Source organism: Opisthorchis viverrini (assembly GCF_000715545.1).
Source record: "Opisthorchis viverrini unplaced genomic scaffold opera_v5_18, whole genome shotgun sequence".
Lineage (NCBI taxonomy): Eukaryota > Metazoa > Platyhelminthes > Trematoda > Opisthorchiida > Opisthorchiidae > Opisthorchis > Opisthorchis viverrini.
The window spans coordinates 1,689,283-1,707,308 of record NW_008751674.1 but is presented as its reverse complement, the minus strand read 5'-3'; the positions used below and the strand labels follow the sequence as shown (position 1 = coordinate 1,707,308).

The 18,026-nt window shown below is 45.9% G+C and overlaps 3 protein-coding genes across 3 annotated transcripts in view; 2 read left to right on the top strand and 1 right to left on the bottom strand.

Annotated features, from left to right (window-relative positions):
• Nucleotides 1-18,026, bottom strand: part of T265_01677 (hypothetical protein) — a gene marked incomplete at both ends in the record, with an annotated part of 48,801 nt that overhangs the window by 19,873 nt on the left and 10,902 nt on the right. The gene's annotated exons all lie outside the window — the stretch shown is intronic.
• T265_01678 (hypothetical protein) lies at nucleotides 6,421-6,801 on the top strand (the record flags this gene model as incomplete). The annotated part of the gene is made up of 1 exon (XM_009165744.1): nucleotides 6,421-6,801. One exon carries the CDS (start codon nucleotides 6,421-6,423, stop codon nucleotides 6,799-6,801), a length of 381 nt encoding a protein of 126 aa, XP_009164008.1.
• Nucleotides 8,492-17,159, top strand: T265_12827 (hypothetical protein; the record flags this gene model as incomplete). Its single annotated transcript, XM_009165788.1, has 3 exons — nucleotides 8,492-8,636; nucleotides 15,929-16,212; nucleotides 16,920-17,159. Coding segments are annotated over 3 exons (669 nt in total), but the record flags the coding sequence as incomplete, so codon positions are not given.

Genomic DNA, 18,026 nt, shown 5'->3' with positions numbered 1-18,026 from the left:
ATGCATTTGTTCGGGATCTCAGCCTCTGATACTAGTTCACAGTGCATGCGTAAACACCAAGTAAATGGTGGCTGTTTGGGGTGCTCGCCTGCACAAGAGCGCTGGTGATGGCAGTTTGCGAGAGTTGGTCACTTTGCCTCTCTCGAATCGCGTGTGTCCTGAACGCGTGCATTTATCAGCTTTTGCAACTTTCTAAGGAAGAGAGTTAGAAGCGCGCCACATAGTCACCGTGACCAGATCTTCTGTCGTGGAAACCGTGGTCGAGTGGAAAGTTTGGTGCACATTGTGCCGGCCTGCTGAATCGAATATGATGCTCGATGTGCTCGTCACACTCGGGTTACGAGCGAAACTTCGTCATATGGGGTGCGTTGTCCTCGAGGAGTTGAGAGTATTTACATCGACGTCTTTATTCAAGCCTGACCTAGTCGCTCTTCGGTAGCGCCAAGCAACTGTGATGGACTGTGATAGTCTCGGATGGGCGCGAAGTGACTGTTGTAATGAGAAGAATCAGAAGTACCGTGCTGATGATTGTTCCGTCGCCATTATCCCAGCCCTATGTGTAATCGTGATTGTGATGTCGAATTTTTGATCCACCAACCGATGATTAATTAACATAGCTTAATATGTCTTAATCGTCCAAGGCTGTTATTGGACTGAGACTTCCTAGGGTCACAGTCAGTAACTTGTGTTCGCTTCCCATTGTGGGCTATCTGCGTGCTTCTATGCATGATACATGGTGTTGAGTGTACTTTCTTGCCAGTGAATCTCACACCAGACCCAGGACGGACTCCTTGTGCCTGAGGTGCGAGTCTTGACTATGCTATTGCTTGCCGCGCCTTCAAGAGCATTCAGCAGTGTTCGTCCTTTCTTAGGTTCTTGGTCTTTACACGCGTGTTCCCATATTAAACATTCTTACATACGTCGGGATTCAACCCGTCTAACTGGAACCGCTGGTGGAATGACTTCGAATGAGGCGCTTCCCACACTTTATCTAATATTCACCGTAACACTTCCAACTTCATCGCGTGCATTTAATTGCTATGTTTGTGACCATGCTCTTCAAAAGTAAACAATAGTAGTGGTAAATGTAGTATGTGCCGTAGAATTCTCGAATTGGAGTCAGTGATGAATGAGCAAAAAGGAGCAGCACTCAGTACCTTCCTCATGTTAGGATATCCAGATAAATTTCAAACAACCTGTCATTCAGTTGTAGCACTCTCCAGGTGCCTAATTGCTATGCCACCCGGAGGTTGCACGAGGGCTGGGATATTGCCAGGTTGCCCAAGCCTAGACAGGGGAAGTCGAGAGGCAGAGGACGGATTCGAACCACGAACCTTCCGATCAGTGATTTCGCGCCCTAACCACTTGGGCCATCTCGCCCCAAAGAACCTCTCGATAACTTCACAATAGAATCTCGAAGAGAAAATAGGATAGAGTTGCAAACTATCCCCATATAAGTGAGTATACGGATGACTATGGCTTCGGAAAGGTCATCCACATGGTCTGTTCGTACCATCAGCACATAAGCTCTATCAAAGCTAGCGATATCAATTTGGTTTTGACGGGAGACTAGCCCGGAACCTAGCTAAATCTCCCGTTTATGTCCTTAAGCAACTGACTGTCCCGCACCAGATGTTCCAGTTGGTACGATATTTGAGATACCACGATACACTGTATAGACGTAATACACTACTTACAAGGTTGCTGAAGAGCGTATTACCATATCGATCCTGTTAACTTTCATGTGCATTCAGATTGATTATCCAAAGATTACTCAATAAAAAATGTTGGGAAATGCCCATAGACTTCCAGGTTAAAGATACTCCCAAAGTCTCAGGTGAATAAAGGAAGACTGTAACAGAAAAAAGCTTTACGATTGGTCGATGACTCGGCTTAGTCGACCGGAACAGGTCACGGGATTTCCCCTCAGTTCACATCACCCGTGCATTTGGGAATAGAGAAATGGGAAGAAAACAAGTAGGGAGTGAACTTTGTAACCAGGACAAAAGAGGGACAAGGCAGAGGCATAAACAAAGCGATTACAGTACACTGTAAGGTGTCTGAGTTAGGTAATATATCCCAATCAATAAATTTCGAAGTGTCTTGTTGTAACTAATGAGACGAACAAAGAGCTAATGAAGCAAATCAACAGAATTTACACTCCATTACATCTCAAAATCACCTGTAACGCTGATCGAAAATCAACTCAGTGTTTTATCTGAGTGACTCCTGAGGTGTATGATGGTTGTGTTTCTTGCGTTTTGTGTCATCTGTCACGTCCTGTGCACTGTCCACTCGTGCATGAAATCCCTGGACAAACCGAACAAACACTGCGCGTTTTGTCCATATTTAACGATCCTCAGGTCGTGACAGAAGTTACGAAAAGACGCATGGATGTTTCCAACGCGTTCTGTCCCGTTGCCCTTACTTTAGGCCAACGGACACCTCTTCCAGAGCTGCGTGTGAAACACACCGCCGATAGTTGTGCAGGAGAAAAGCATGTTCACTCAACTGGATCACCTTATCAAAGCCGTAGAACGTACAATGGTTGCAAATACTGTGCCTTACTTAGGCAGGACCGATATTCCTTATCACGTAAGACAAACAAGTCATGAAATAGCTTATCTAGGTTTCAAAGACATTCATGCCTAGGCGGGGAATACGTTTGTGCTGGAAGAAAACTGTGGCTCGCGGCTACCGCATCTGTTCTCATATAGTAACAATAGCTTCTTGAGCACAGTGAATTGTCAAGGAACTCAAATCACTGTACAGAAGTTGCGTTTAGGAAGGAACGAACAACACATGCAAAGATGAACGAATTCAGATCAATTTGCTGAGCGAAGCAATGTGAGCGACCGATTCCTTCGCAGTCCAGTTATCGTTGCATGATGACACCATGGGTTCTTTTTTTATGAAAAAAAAAAACAGATGACTGACTAGCAATGTCAATTCTATCCCGCTATCTGACTCCCTCGTTGTATGAACACTGCCCTCGGCTGCTTACCAAGTTTGCAGTCTCACTAAGTGGGTAACCAATGGTGCTTACTGATTGGTAAACCAGTCAATGCAGTCCTCTGTCGTGGATGTGAATTTCGCGAGCAACCACTAGACGTACGCACAACCAATCGTATGCGCAGATTCAGGCTCGAGAAATACACGCAGGGAATGCGTGGCACTGCGTTCACCAAGACTTGAAGCGCTCTGGGTCACCTTTAGTTGACACAAGTTTGTATTGGTTTTGAGACCTATTCGAAAAATCACATTGACGCATCGTGTACCTTGAAACGGAGGTCGAGCAGATTTGACTACCGGTAGACTGATAGTCAATTATTTGTGAGCAGTTCCCAGACTCTTGGAAACCCCGTTGGCAGTCATCCTCCTGTCCTAAAGGAGTTATGGAGACTAGCCCGTTCCAGAATGGGGGAGCAATGGACTGGGATTTTCGTAATGCACTGCTGAAAACTCCTCGACAGCCCACGACCGGTTTCGCCCTTCTCGGGGCACATCAGGTAGGCGCAGTCCCCGAGTTTCCGTCAACCCTATGTTCTACTTGAAACCAAATTGCACGAAATTAGCGAATATACACACATTTACAAACTAGGTATTTTACTGTTATCGGAGCAGGTGCTCGGGATTCAAAAACACAGACAGTCGACGAGTGACAATGGGAACGAAACTCGAGTCCGCGTCCAGCGACCCTCCTTAGACTTACCAAAATAATTTAGCCATGTGGATACGAATAGGTCAATGGTTGTTGAAATCAGGACATTGTCACTAGAGTGAAAAAACAATAGCATTTGAATCAGTAGTTCAAGATGACTACAGAAAGTGCGACATTTCCTGAACAGGCCAGCCCGACGGAAATTTAGGAAGAAACTTGCTGGTATCAACATTGATGTTAATGCATCCCAAGTCTATATTTGCTCATGTGCGCAGCAGAACAAGTTGTACGCAGGGTGCGCACGCAACACAGAGAGGGAGAGAATTGAAATAGTATCTATAGCAAAACATCACGCGGTTGGAATGTGTGTCCAAATGTCTGTCTGCGTTCATGGAGGGAGAACTGATGATAAATAGATAAACAAGTTTAGAAAAAAACAGCTGGAATCGAAAGGAGAAAAAATGACCTTCACACATATCAGCCCCTGTTTGTGTCACTGGTTACACACAGTATACGGGGTTTTTTTGAGGGGGAGATAAGAGAGCGGAATTGAGATGAGTAGGGTCGCCAATTCAGGTGTGTGATAGCAAAACAGTCATGGTTTTGGGGCGCATATTGCACGGAAATAGATCACCGTAAACAAAAAAATAGGTAGATATAAAGTTATAGATGATATAGAGTAGTCGATAACAAGTAAAAGATAAAGAAAAACGGGGGCTATGGGATGCTCTAGAAAGTAAAAACCGAATAAATATGTCAACAAAGCAAACATCGGAATGCGCCCGACACATGTGGAGCGGCCATCTGTCGAAAACATCAAAGTGATAATAGTGATGGAACGAAAAGAGCCACAACCTGGGGCACACATAATTGAATTCACAGACCAGCTTGGGGATGTGCTATACGGAATGTTGACCGAGAAGTAGTGGATTCACATGCGCGACAAAAGGCGCAGGCATAATGAACAAATGCAGCGCAAGTAGTATGGGTCATGTGACTTTATCGCATGGTCAGTCAAAAAAGATACCATCAACCAATGACAAAAACAAAATGTGGAGATATCGGGCGATGGAGTTGAGGATGGGCAGCAGGACAACAAGATCCACAGTGTGGTTGTATATGATGCACAATAGAGAGAGGTACATGAGCATTTCCAACTGTATTGTTGGTAACGTCGGAGGGGACTACTTCACAAACCGACAATTGCCATCCGGCTCTGCGAGACTCCACTAGCACTGGCAATTACTGTGCTGGGCAGCGTTTTGGTCCGTCAGTTGGGCCCCTGGAGGAAACAAGATGGATGCGAATAGTTGGTCAGCTGACTACGGTCGTGAGTTAAGGAGTAGACAAACAACTGGCGTGAGAGAATAACACGAGAATAACGGGGAACGAAACCACCAAGATCCCAACCGCTATGCTAGCTCCGCTGATGAAAACTGGTCTGTCGTTAGACTTTGCAAGCGTTCGTACCAATGAGGCAGTCAAGATCATCGTTGTCCCAAACTCGGTTACGATGGTACTGTAACGGTTACCCTTCTGCTTAATTATTCCTCTAATCAATTTCACACCGGCGCCACTACTACCCCCATTCCGTTTTACCCGTCTCACAATCACGCGTGAACATCGTGACGTGAATACGACAACATGTCAACTCCCGTTCCATGACCTTTTGAAGGAAGCCAGGTGATTTCCCATTATTGTTTTCACGTTCTACTCATTGCAACGACGTATATATATGAGGACAGAACACGGTCAACCGCACACACACACGCATCACGCGCGCGTCAGAACACAAACCGGCTCAACATACCGAAAATTGCGGACAACCAGGAACGTGAAGCAGTGAATCTGCCAGAAGAAACCTGCACCCAAACGAACTCGGAGGAACTATTATAACTTACACTCAGAACGATAAGTCCACCGTTTGAAACTTTTTATTTTTGGTATTGTATTTGGCTCGATTAAGGTGCACCTAGTTGTTGTAACCTCACGCTCTCAAAACATAGGTCTCTTGTCTTCTGATTTATCAAGTGATTTTGTTGTTAACAAAGAACACTAATAGCACTATGAACTCCATGAATGCAATGACAGCTGGATTAAGCAGGGGCAGCAATATGTGGTAAGAAGACAGGGTTAAAATACGGCGCACAGCGCGCGGCAAGTAGTCGCGTTGTTTCTGCCTCGGTTGTGAATCAAGGTCATTCACAGGGCGAGGTGGCTCAAGCGGTTCGGGCGCGAATGTACTGAACGCAAGACCCGTGGTTCGAACCCGACCTCTGCCTCTCGACTTCCCCTGCCTAGGCTTGGGCAACCTGGCAGTATCCTAGCCCTCGTGCTTCCTTCGGGTGGCATGGCAGCTGGGCACCGAAAGGGTGTTGCAGCTGAAAGAGTAATAGTATAGTCGTTCGCAGGAGAGGTGAAGTAGCGCCGAATTAGCTAAAGTACGCTTGAATCATTTGTAATGCAACGGGCAATGTGCCATGCGTAAATTTCAGCGACACTCAGCCATCATTCGCATTCGATAGCAAACGTTTTGGAATCAGCTATTTCTCATAGTAAAACCAACTTTCGCTCATCGTGTAAACATGTGTGTGAACGTGTGAACATTTGGCATCTGTTCTACTGGGGCCAAGGTGAAGAGGTGAATTAGTCTAGATCAACAGAAATCGGATGCTGTGCATCGATTGAGCGCGAGTCGATTCGCAACACTGTCATCAATGTCAGCAACACCCGTGTCAAAAATTGGTCGGCCTGATTAAATGATGGTTGGGGATGACTCACAATGTCTGTACCACCACACCCAAGTTATGGCGGCGGCGGTGGTGGTGGTGGGGTTTTTTCTAGATGGAATGTCGACAACACCGATACTGCATGTTAAAGAAATCACGAGCGAATGTACCGCCTGTATGTGTCACACCCATCATGAATTTGAAGTTGGAATTGCTTTTGGTGGCTTTACAGTACGTTTAGAATATTGCACTGTATGGCCGCTGGTTCCTGCGTTCGAGTGGAACAAACGCGCAGTACACGAGCAGTACGATAAAACAATCGCGGGAGTTGTCATGGGTGGACGTCCCCGAGCCCGGGCATGCGACGATCCTCTAAAGGAGACCTCCGCAACGTTTCAAGTCAGCAACTAACATGCGTCTGCTCTCTCCTAATAAAGACCAAACAGCTCCACTCAACGTTTGTGGTCCTCTTTTGGGACGGGGTGGAGCAAAGGCAGTTTAATACCAACCCCGTTCTACTTCGACGAAACGTTTGCAAATCCATTAATTGCCAAGCTCGGCGAACAGATCAACAGCCGCCTGATCAATTGCCAATTAATGCACCTGAGCTACCAATATTCCAACATATTCCAATAAATATACCCTACTAAAACCAACTGAGGCCAAATGTGACCGTAGTTTTCTTCGTCTACGCCGACCGTTCTAAATTCAAACATGAAATTTCCATAAGTACTTCTCCTCGATGGGCCAAATCGGGACTGCACTAGTATCCTGATAAGCCCCGAACAAAACATCAAGAGCCATGCCATCCAAGGAGTTCTTTCCGTGGGGTTGTTTTTGTGAGCAGTCACTCAGTCGAACACACAGAGCCACGGATTTGCTACGAAAGATATACACAACCAGTATACTCAGCCTTAATCGGCTCATTTCAGCGAGGGGTCGAACAGTTACTTGCACGCCGTAGCGGCACAGCAATCACACATGTTCTAATCAACCAAGTAGCTAACTGTGACATGACATGGCAACGTGTATTTGGACAGCAGGACCAGAAGAAAACTTGGTGATCACAGTTGGGATAGATCAAAACGTATGATGGATGCAATAAGGTGCGTTGTTTAAAATTGTACTAGTGCATTCCCACAAGGTGAATGCACTATGCATAATTTTTCGCGAACAGCTTACTCGGGAGCCAGAGGCATAGGATAGCGCTGAGCAGGAGTTCATAGAGTCGACTGGACGATGCACGAGAGTTAGGCCGCTTCCAAGTATCTTTGTTCTCACAGAATGTGCGTTATCACATATTTAAGATCAGTAGCCATATCGCTAGGTTTAAGTGCAGCGACAAAGATGCTCTTCCCCATACGGCCATTTGGTCGAGTGCCAGTTTCAACACGCAGCAGATTTTTGAAGTATAGTTCACGCAGAGCGTTGTCAGTACAGTGGGTCGCCATTACAAAGAATTCATCAATGGCCTATCCAAAAGCGGAATCGCTCACTCATGCTGAAGCTTGATTAAGCGGGTGATACTTGTGGCAAACAGGAATTTGCTTGAATTCACGCGTCTCTGAGTGGCATTTAAAGTACAATTCAAGAGTAAGCACAAGACTGCGTACAATTCCAAGCTCAGATAACAGGATATTGTCCAATACCAACCATCCTTTCAGTATCTCCCCAGTCATCGATGTCTTTCACGAGGTGAAGCTCGTGGGGGTAACTTCCTGAAGTAATGCACTGCTAGCGGGAGTGGCAGCAGGACTGAATAGACGTACTGCAATCGCCTTTGAATAGCCACCCCAAATGCATGCTTGATTTCAATAATGGGGCTTTGATATGATCGCAAACAACACTGTAAGAGCCACGTTGAAGCAACCATAGTTGTATGAGCATTCTAGTCACTGATCAATACCGCATAGGTGAAAGCACGTTTCTTAGAGCTGATTAGCCGATCCGCACTGGCGCCAGTTGCGCTACTCAGCTCAACGGAGGTTTAAAGCGGCGATCTGAGACGTGAATGATCAACACAATACTATAATATTCCAAAAAAAATCAACTATCCGCTCCAATTGACAGAAATCTCGGTTTATCCGCACAAAACAGGATCAAAGAATACACTCATTTGCAAATCAATTTGGGTTTCACGAGAGACTCAACTGAATCTCTCGTTTATGATATTCTACAACTGAATGTGCTGCACACAGGCCGCCTCGTGTTTCAGTTGGCACGATATTCGAGTTTTCAGCAACCTTGTGAGTAGTTTCCTTTAGGATCAAAGAATGTTCAAAGATTTGGCTTAGTTAGAGATTGGAAGCCCAAGTGATCCAGATCCCGTTTCGGCTTGGCGGATCCGACAATACCTCAGTCCTAGCGATTCTTTCAAGTGACATGGCAGCTATGTAGCGTTACAGCTCAACGACTTTTTTTATTGATTTTGTAACGCTCAGTGTCTTTTGTTCAAAATCACCGGCCGTTTCCACAGCAGTGCCGCCCATAACAAATCAGCCTTGCCGGTCATATACTGGACATCTGAGTTGGCCTCCAGCGGTGCACAATAGAACGCTTTGATGACCGGAGAGTGGTCATTCGATCTGTAGCTTCATTGGCAGATAAGAAAGGAATCAGCGTGAACCGCGTAGCGAACTTCAGTAGCTGAAAAAAATCCGTCAGGTTGCATCTGAACCACTTTTTTCGCCTGTATAACCGGATGAATCAAAGTATCCATTATGTGGAATACAAACATATACATACAAATGATGAATTAAACTCATCACTGCTGTGATCGTCATTTACACCGTCGAATTTTCACTTCTGTCTCTTTTCTGCCAAAGGCTTTGTGAACTTTTAATCAGAGACATTTTTAAGTGTTAGACAAATGGTACGTCAGAACTGGCCCACTGAGCTGAATTTATAAGTACGCGTTGGATTATGTATGAAATCATCTTCCGCTTTGTGAAGCTGACGCAATTTATTACGCATTTGGGTTGTCTAACTGCCGAATAAAATGAATGCGGCGTGTGCATTTTGTCGGAGATAAAGCATGTCGCGAATTTCCGTTCAAAAAACACCAAGTTGTGAGAAGTGAGTTTCGGATAACGTTTCCAAATCACGCGCTAATGCCTGCGACGTATTACTTAGCTCGTGGAGTAACTTTAGAAGTAACAATTTTATCAAGGTAACTATATTTTGGACACAAGGAAAAATAGGTTTCGGTGCAATTTTAAATTGGTCTGACTTCCAGGAAGCTTCCTCACAGTGCTTGAAACTTGCGTTGTTTTAATTCTAGATGTTCCGTTGCTTGGCAACCGTTTACGCAAATAACCGGTTAAAAGTCTGGTGGCTTTATTATCATCTGACAGTACTGTGACCTTCTCATTAATTGCCCTCAACAGCTGTACATTAATTGGGACTTTCACACTAACCAGAAACAGCTGAAGTTCACTCATGATGGACAAGGATGTCTCATGAGGCGACCCTCTAAGGATTTGGAGTAATACAACTAAGTTTCCATGCGCACTATCCACCCTGTTTCGGGTAATTCACCCCATCAACTATTGGGAATGTCCTCAGCTTTGACCAGGACAGATAACCAAACACCGCTGAACCCACACTCAAAGGTACGCATATGATTCGTTGTACTGCACACAAGTAACGAACCATTCCTTTGCACGATGGAATCAACTATCAAGCTCACTAGTCGTCACCAAGAGTGCGCATCGCGCGTAACGACCAAAGTTCTGCTTAGCGTTCGCTCATGTAGGCCCGTCAAAGCTTCAGAAAAATCCACCGCCATGCCAAACAACACGCATCACTTGGTTGTTTTAGAAAAACGGCCGACTCTGTTGTAGAGCGGCACGATATGAACTGTCAAAGGATTTTCCCGTACCGCTTGGGTGGCCCATTATTCCAGTGGTAAAGTTCACTGGATAAAATGGTTGCTATCGGAATGAGTGATTATTTAGGGGAGGCAAATTGGGAAGGATAACTGTGCGTTGTGATGTACGTCCACAGTGTGACGANAGGACAGATAACCAAACACCGCTGAACCCACACTCAAAGGTACGCATATGATTCGTTGTACTGCACACAAGTAACGAACCATTCCTTTGCACGATGGAATCAACTATCAAGCTCACTAGTCGTCACCAAGAGTGCGCATCGCGCGTAACGACCAAAGTTCTGCTTAGCGTTCGCTCATGTAGGCCCGTCAAAGCTTCAGAAAAATCCACCGCCATGCCAAACAACACGCATCACTTGGTTGTTTTAGAAAAACGGTCGACTCTGTTGTAGAGCGGCACGATATGAACTGTCAAAAGATTTTCCCGTACCGCTTGGGTGGCCCATTATTCCAGTGGTAAAGTTCACTGGATAAAATGGTTGCTATCGGAATGAGTGATTATTTAGGGGAGGCAAATTGGGAAGGATAACTGTGCGTTGTGATGTACGTCCACAGTGTGACGAAACTAGTTACCCATGTTTCCCATACATCTAAACGGCTCGTGTTATTCAGTTGTCGGGAGCGGACTGTTTGTGTCCTTTGGTAAGTAGCGCCAACCGGCTTTTTCCAACAGCAAGACGCGTAGTCAAAGCATAACAGACTGTCTGTCTGTTTACGCAGTAGTAGTAGAGGACTATCGTCTATGACCGGAAAAACTTACAAAAGCAACAAACTTATGCAGTTATATTGTTCGTCAAAAAAAGGCATATGGGTCACTCGCCACAGGGCAATGGCTCCCTATTACGTTGCCGACGTCTTAGGATGTCACGTTCTTCCCGCGTCGTCATGGCATACAAATGGACAGTGCAGCCAATCTTCAAATCACCTCAATTCGGCAGCAATTTGGACACACATCAAGAATGGAGCGACACGGATTACAGAGTTCATTATAACAGTGGTTGTACCTTGTTTCATGCCATGTTGTTTTGGTATCATGACCGCTCGTGTCTAGGCTTGGGCAACTTGGCACTATCCCAGCCCTCGTGCCCCCTCCCGTTGGAATGGCAGCTAGGCACCGAACGATTTTTTCATAACATGGTCTTAACTGGCAAAGTGAAGTCAGGCGGCAAAAAGGGAAGGAGCACAGTAACTGTGGCACAAAGGCCTTGACGTGTTCTGTTGTGATTTCCATGCGATCGCACTACCACTCAGAATCACGGGACTGGTCTAAGAAGATACCACTATAACCCACACTATTGAGCTAACATTCCGATCGCCGTTGTCTGGTGTGCGAACTTGACACTGGGTCGGTCAGTGACAGACTCAGACAGGTGTTGACGCCACAAACTTGGACAATGAATTGCTGCATACTTTTGCGTACACTTCCAAATCCGATTCTTCCCTTTGATATTCCGGATCGTCACAGCGACGCATGATTCAAAGTTCCGTCGTATCGGGAACCTCAACAAGCTGGGACCACGGCACTGGTCGCATATGTCTTTTTGCAAGTGCTACGCTCTCTAGGGCCAAAACCTTAGGAGTTAGCAGGGAACGCTGAGTAACTCTGTGGATCTGAGCTACACTGAAAGATATGCAGACCAATGGTATGGGGGCGGTAGTCAAATTAAGACACGGTCGTCCTTCAGAAGAGACCAGTCCAGGAAGCTAACACTTTTATCTGGCTCCAAGGAGTTTTGGTTGGATTCAAAATGCTGAAGGGACCACCAAGGACTATGGGCTACGTTACAAAACAACCAATAATCAGTTCGGTTTGTTTGAAACGAAGCTAGGCATATCGGTCTTCCTGAAAGTTACGCGTTTAAAGACCGCAATCAAGAAGTTCAAATCACACAGGTGCTACGCATAGCAAGGCAAATTTGTTCGTTCCACATGCTGTCGCGTGAACAAAATAACGAAGCGTAGGAAGGATTAGCAGCCAGCTGCGCCATGTAATTCGTTTTAACTGATGTCACGTGATTGCCTCAAATGAATCACTGTTATACATATGAAGACTGAGTACAAGTACTCAAAACAGATTTGTAGTACAACACCAAAAAATGTTGAGTGCACTGGCTGACAACACAGTTGAAATTCCATTATCATTGAGGCGGAGCAGTCTGGTGATGGGCGTTGATTTGTTCGCTGTGGTCAGGGATTTATTTGTAACCTACGCGACGAATACAAAGTTCGGAAGAGGGTAGTCTTTTGGATAAACACTGTGTTCATTCGGGGAGAACGGTTTCCCGGTAGAGCGTAGAAAAGTCCATCCTAGAAACGTTTTTTCACATTTTTAGTGGTTACCCTTAAGGAGGGACCGTTTGTTCAGAGTGATTTCGGTCCGATGGTTTTGGTGCCACACGGGATTCACTCATTGCACAATCGAGTCTAACTAAAACAGGTCCATCATGCGACTGACGGTCAATCTGGTCGAAAGTAAATATCACTGTTATTCGGGTTTTGAATGAAAACGAGGTACACTAATTCCACCCGCCCATATTGCTTCCCGTGATTGGACAGAAAGCCCCTCACAACCACGGATAACTAAAAATCATCTTAGCCATCCGAAATGTCCAAAGATGACTACAGTAAACATCATTCAACGGACTAGATACAAGCGACGAGAGATCTGTGAGAAAGTACCTGTGTTTGCCGGACGCCATCAAGCAATTGGCCATCGAAAGGGAATCATACTGAGCCGCCATATGGACTGCATTCCCTACCAACATCGAGCGTACGACTGCAACTTCAAGCATTCTCTGTTCTACTAAGCTGCGCTAAGGGAGGATATTCTTGGTAGCTTGGGGAGATTTTGAAATTTCAATGGAGATCGCATCCTGTAAGTGAAGCTAATCCTTGCTGAAAAGCCTAGAAGGATTGTGTAGATGTTTCATCCTTATTGGGAATCATCAGAATTGTGTACCTTGCAAAACTCCGGGGAGTTTCCGACCAGCGTCTTCCCGGTTAGTAGTGCGAGCAGTTTGCCATTCGGCTACAAACGAACAGATGAACAGCAAACTTACTGACCGGAAGGTCCGTGGTTCGAACCCGACCAATGCTTCGCGACTTCCCCTGTCTAGGCTTGGGCAACCTGGCAGTATCCTAGGCTTCATGCTTCTTTCGGGTGACATGGCAGTTAGACACCGAAACGATGCTACAGCTGAATGACTTTGTTTAGATCAACAGCTACCTCATCAACAATTAAGGCAGGCATCAGTTTGTGCTAGGGATGCGGCACAATTAGGTGAGTTTAGTCGCTACATACGCACATCCTTCAAATAGCAGTTTGCTGCTTTCTCGCGACCAAAAACGCGAAGTATAGTTTGACACTAATATTCAGATGAGTTATTCTAAATAATCCACCCGAATACTCAGCGCAATTGCACTACTGGTCAAGAGAAGCACCACATCAGAGCATTTTACACAATCAATAGATCTGATGAAGAAACCACCCGACTGAAGCTGGTCTACACGTAGCACAATACAGAGGAATCAAGAAATAATGAACCGTGTGCTGCTCGTTACCACGAAATTAACGTCAATCGACCGACCTGCTTCCACGTTGATGACTAATGAGTGTGGTCGGCGGGAGCGACGATGCCGAAACCATACAACTCGACTACCATAGTTTCCGGAAACATTCTTGCTGTCTCAGAGGCATGCAAATTCGACGCATTCCGTTAAGCCACTAACAGTCAATCATCTACCTTGCGAAACTCCGGGGAGTTTCCGACCAGCGTCTTCCCGGTTAGCAGTGTGAGCAGTTTGCCATTCGGCTAAAAACGAACAGATAAACAGCGAACTTACTGACCGGAAGGTCCGTGGTTCGAATCCGACCAATGCCTCGTGACTTCCCCTGTCTAGGCTTGGGCAACCTGGCAGTATCCTAGGCTTCATGCTTCTTTCGGGTGACATGGCAGTTAGACACCGAAACCATGCTACAGCTGAATGACTTTGTTTAGATCAACAGCTACCTCATCAACAATTAAGGCAGGCATCAGTTTGTGCTAGGGTTGCGGCACAATTAGGTGAGTTTAGTCGCTACATACGCACATCCTTCAAATAGCAGTTTGCTGCTTTCTCGCGACCAAAAACGCGAAGTATAGTTTGACACTAATATTCAGATGAGTTATTCTAAATAATCCACCCGAATACTCAGCGCAATTGCACTACTGGTCAAGAGAAGCACCACATCAGAGCATTTTACACAATCAATAGATCTGATGAAGAAACCACCCGACTGAAGCTGGTCTACACGTAGCACAATACAGAGGAATCAAGAAATAATGAACCGTGTGCTGCTCGTTACCACGAAATTAACGTCAATCGACCGACCTGCTTCCACGTTGATGACTAATGAGTGTGGTCGGCGGGAGCGACGATGCCGAAACCATACAACTCGACTACCATAGTTTCCGGAAACATTCTTGCTGTCTCAGAGGCATGCAAATTCGACGCATTCCGTTAAGCCACTAACAGTCAATCATCACATACATACCAAGCAAGCTCAAGGCAAAAGTGATTAGCGAACAAGACATTTGGAGCCACAAGGCGGTAATACTTATGAGGGGGGCTCGCGGGTTAAAGAGTTTCGGCGTTTGTATACACACACACTGTACATGCATATTCATACAAAATCATACACGTTCCGTGTATAAAAACCGACCCAGGGGAAAGCGATTCTGATTGAGTGACTAATTGATTGATTGAAGCAACCGTAGGGATAAAAAAGCGACCTAGGAAAATGAAACTTTCTTGGAGGCTAGGAGAAGCGAGAGGAGAGGATGAATATCGACCTAAGGGGGGAGATTCGGAAATATGAGGTAGTTAATAGGGTATTGATTGAGGGGGGAAACTAATGCCGGACATTGTTATTGAGCTGCGGAAAACAAAGGAGGTACAAGGGAATTGCAAGAGTATTATCATCTTCACCGCCACACGCAACAAACTTAGGATTCGCACGCCTTACCGGCGCACAACCATGATATCACGTCACAAGGCCGAACCATGAAGCATCCAAGTGAGCAAAGTTGTGAACTTTCGATAGTAAGTTTGCAAAGTCACAGAGATGACGCGAACACTACAATAAAATGGGTCGGAACGTTGAAACAGAGAATCGTCCTCCGGAGAGAGAGAGAGAGAGATAGAGAGAGATGAGGAACGACGAAATTACAACTTTCCGGCGAGATCTTCGGTACTTACTTCCTGTTCAACGTGAGAGACCTAGCAAGTAACACGGCAAAATGGGCATGGATCACAGCCAGTAGCAACGATACATCGAAACCAGAGGTCTCCGGCATTCGAAAATGTCAAACTACTTGGTCGCCATTTGCAAAATGCCTGTAACCGATTGAGAATTCATCGTTTTCGGAAGAGTATGGGAACAAGCGGTAGATTTATTGCTGGGCAATGTTTCGCTTTTGACAAAAGCTTCGTCAAGTGACTAGGTTACGGGGTTGGTCGAGATTTAAGGCGGAAGGAGAGCTAATCAGCTAATTAAAGCTAAATCTGTATTAGTCTCCGTGACCCCGCCTGTGCTTGGATGAAGATATAGCAAGAAATGGCGGCTAATCGATGTTAGTCGCGTTCGTGCTCTCAGTTTCTTGCCAGGGCACCTGTCTGTTCGCTTGAGAGAGTCCAGCACCAAGTTCCTTTCGGCGAGACGGCCGAAGTGGTTAGAGCGCGAAATTACTGATCGGAAGGTTCGTGGTTCGAATCCGTCCTCTGCCTCTCGACTCCCCCTGTCTAGGCTTGGACAACCTGGCAGCATCCCAGCCCTCGTGCAACCTTCGGGTGGCATGGCAGTTAGGCACCGGAAGGGTGCTACAGCTGAACGATTAAATAAAAAAATTTCACCCTGGGGCTTTAAATATAATTGGACGAACCTTATGATTGTACGGCAGTGACGCATCAGTGTCAGCACGGATGTTGTCTTTGATGATGATGACGACGTGAACAGTTACCACGATTATCTCAATAGTTTCAATCCTCACATCAAATTTAGCATGGAGATAGGGAATCTAACTTGTCCTCATGATAATTCTTCCATTTATTTGCTTACTCCGCCTATGCACTTTTTAATCTCCACTCGTTTTTCTCAGATCGCCACAACGGCCACCGACGCTTGCGTGTGAGCATGTGCGAATATGCGCAGCTGACCTACTTAGATAAAGATAAAGCGTTCAGCTGTAGCACCCTTCAGGTGCCTTAGCTGCCATGCCACCCGAAGGAAGCACGAGGGCTGGGATACTGCCAGGTTGCCCAAGCCTAGACAGGGGAAGTCGAGTGGCGGAGGTCAGATTCGAACCGCGGACCTTCAGGTTAGTAATCCGCGCTCTAACCACTTCGGCCATCTCGCCGCGTTCGTGTCCCGTTCGCTGAGCCTGCTTTGACTTGTTTTCTCATGATCGCACAGCCAATGAGAATCATGAGATTGTCGTCAGAAGGGAAGACCGCAATCCCCAACATTCCGCTCGCCGTCGCTTGGTGTACTTGTTGACGCTACGAACGCAGATAATTGAGGTCTGTTGTATACATTTGCCTACCCTTGTGTAAATAATACCGTAGAATTTCGAACCCAATTCGTTCTTTTGACATTCAGGATTGGTCAACCCACGCGTCAATCAAGGTTTCGTATCGGGAACCTCAACCGGCCACCGCGGGCACACTACCTAGACTGTATGATAGATTAGAGTGGTGGAAAATTGAAAACTACCGTCTACCGGAAGCCAACAGACACAGGAGCCACCTTAAACCACTCATCAGCACACACAAAGTCCGCGTACGCCAGTGTTGTCTCATCGATGTGAGGCAGCATTTCCCGAAACAACATTTCATTCTAAGTTGAGTGGGGGGGCACTGAAAAAAACTGGTGGCCCTCAAACAATTTCGCATACAACAGCAATTGCAGACCCTAAATCCACACCCCAATTTTCCCAGTCCATGACTTCTAGACAGATGTAATTCGGACAATTGTCTATGTGGAGCCAGGAGCGTGGAAAAACTGGCGTCAGAATGATTGCAACAGTCAACTTGCAATACGCAATCGACGTCTTTCTCGCTGACGCTTCGAACTGACCGCTCAAAAACAGTTTGAACGTGATCACTGAACGAGACAACTGAATGTGTTAATCTAGCCAAACTTTGATGAGCCCAGGAAATTTCACTCCAAAACGTTCAGGGCGAATGTTCCACCAGGAAACAATGAACACGATATCGTCTAACCTTTTTGTTTCGTTACATGCCGTAAAAGTGAAGGTACATATGGGTGTACACCAGTGAACACATGGTGAACTTCTTCCAACAACCCAGGTCGTAAAGACCGAGGAGTTTTCGTGCAACTGAGAAAACCAACAACAAGATGCTATGATCCTAGCTCTGAAAGGAAGCATCACACTTCATGACTTGAGCAGTTTATATAATCTCTCCGTATTACTGTGTTTGGTAGCTGAAATGCTGTGTTCAGCTATCCTTATTCTCTTCCAACGGGGCGAGACGGACCAAGTGGTAAGAGCGCAAATTTACTGACTTGAGCAGTATAATCTCTCCGTATTACTGTGTTTGGTAGCTGAAATGCTGTGTTCAGCTATCCTTATTCTCTTCCAACGGGGCGAGACAGACGGAGTGGTAAGAGCGCAAATTTACTGACCGGAAGGTCGTGGTTCGAACCCGACCTCTGCCTCTCGACTTCCCCTGTCTAGGCTTGGGC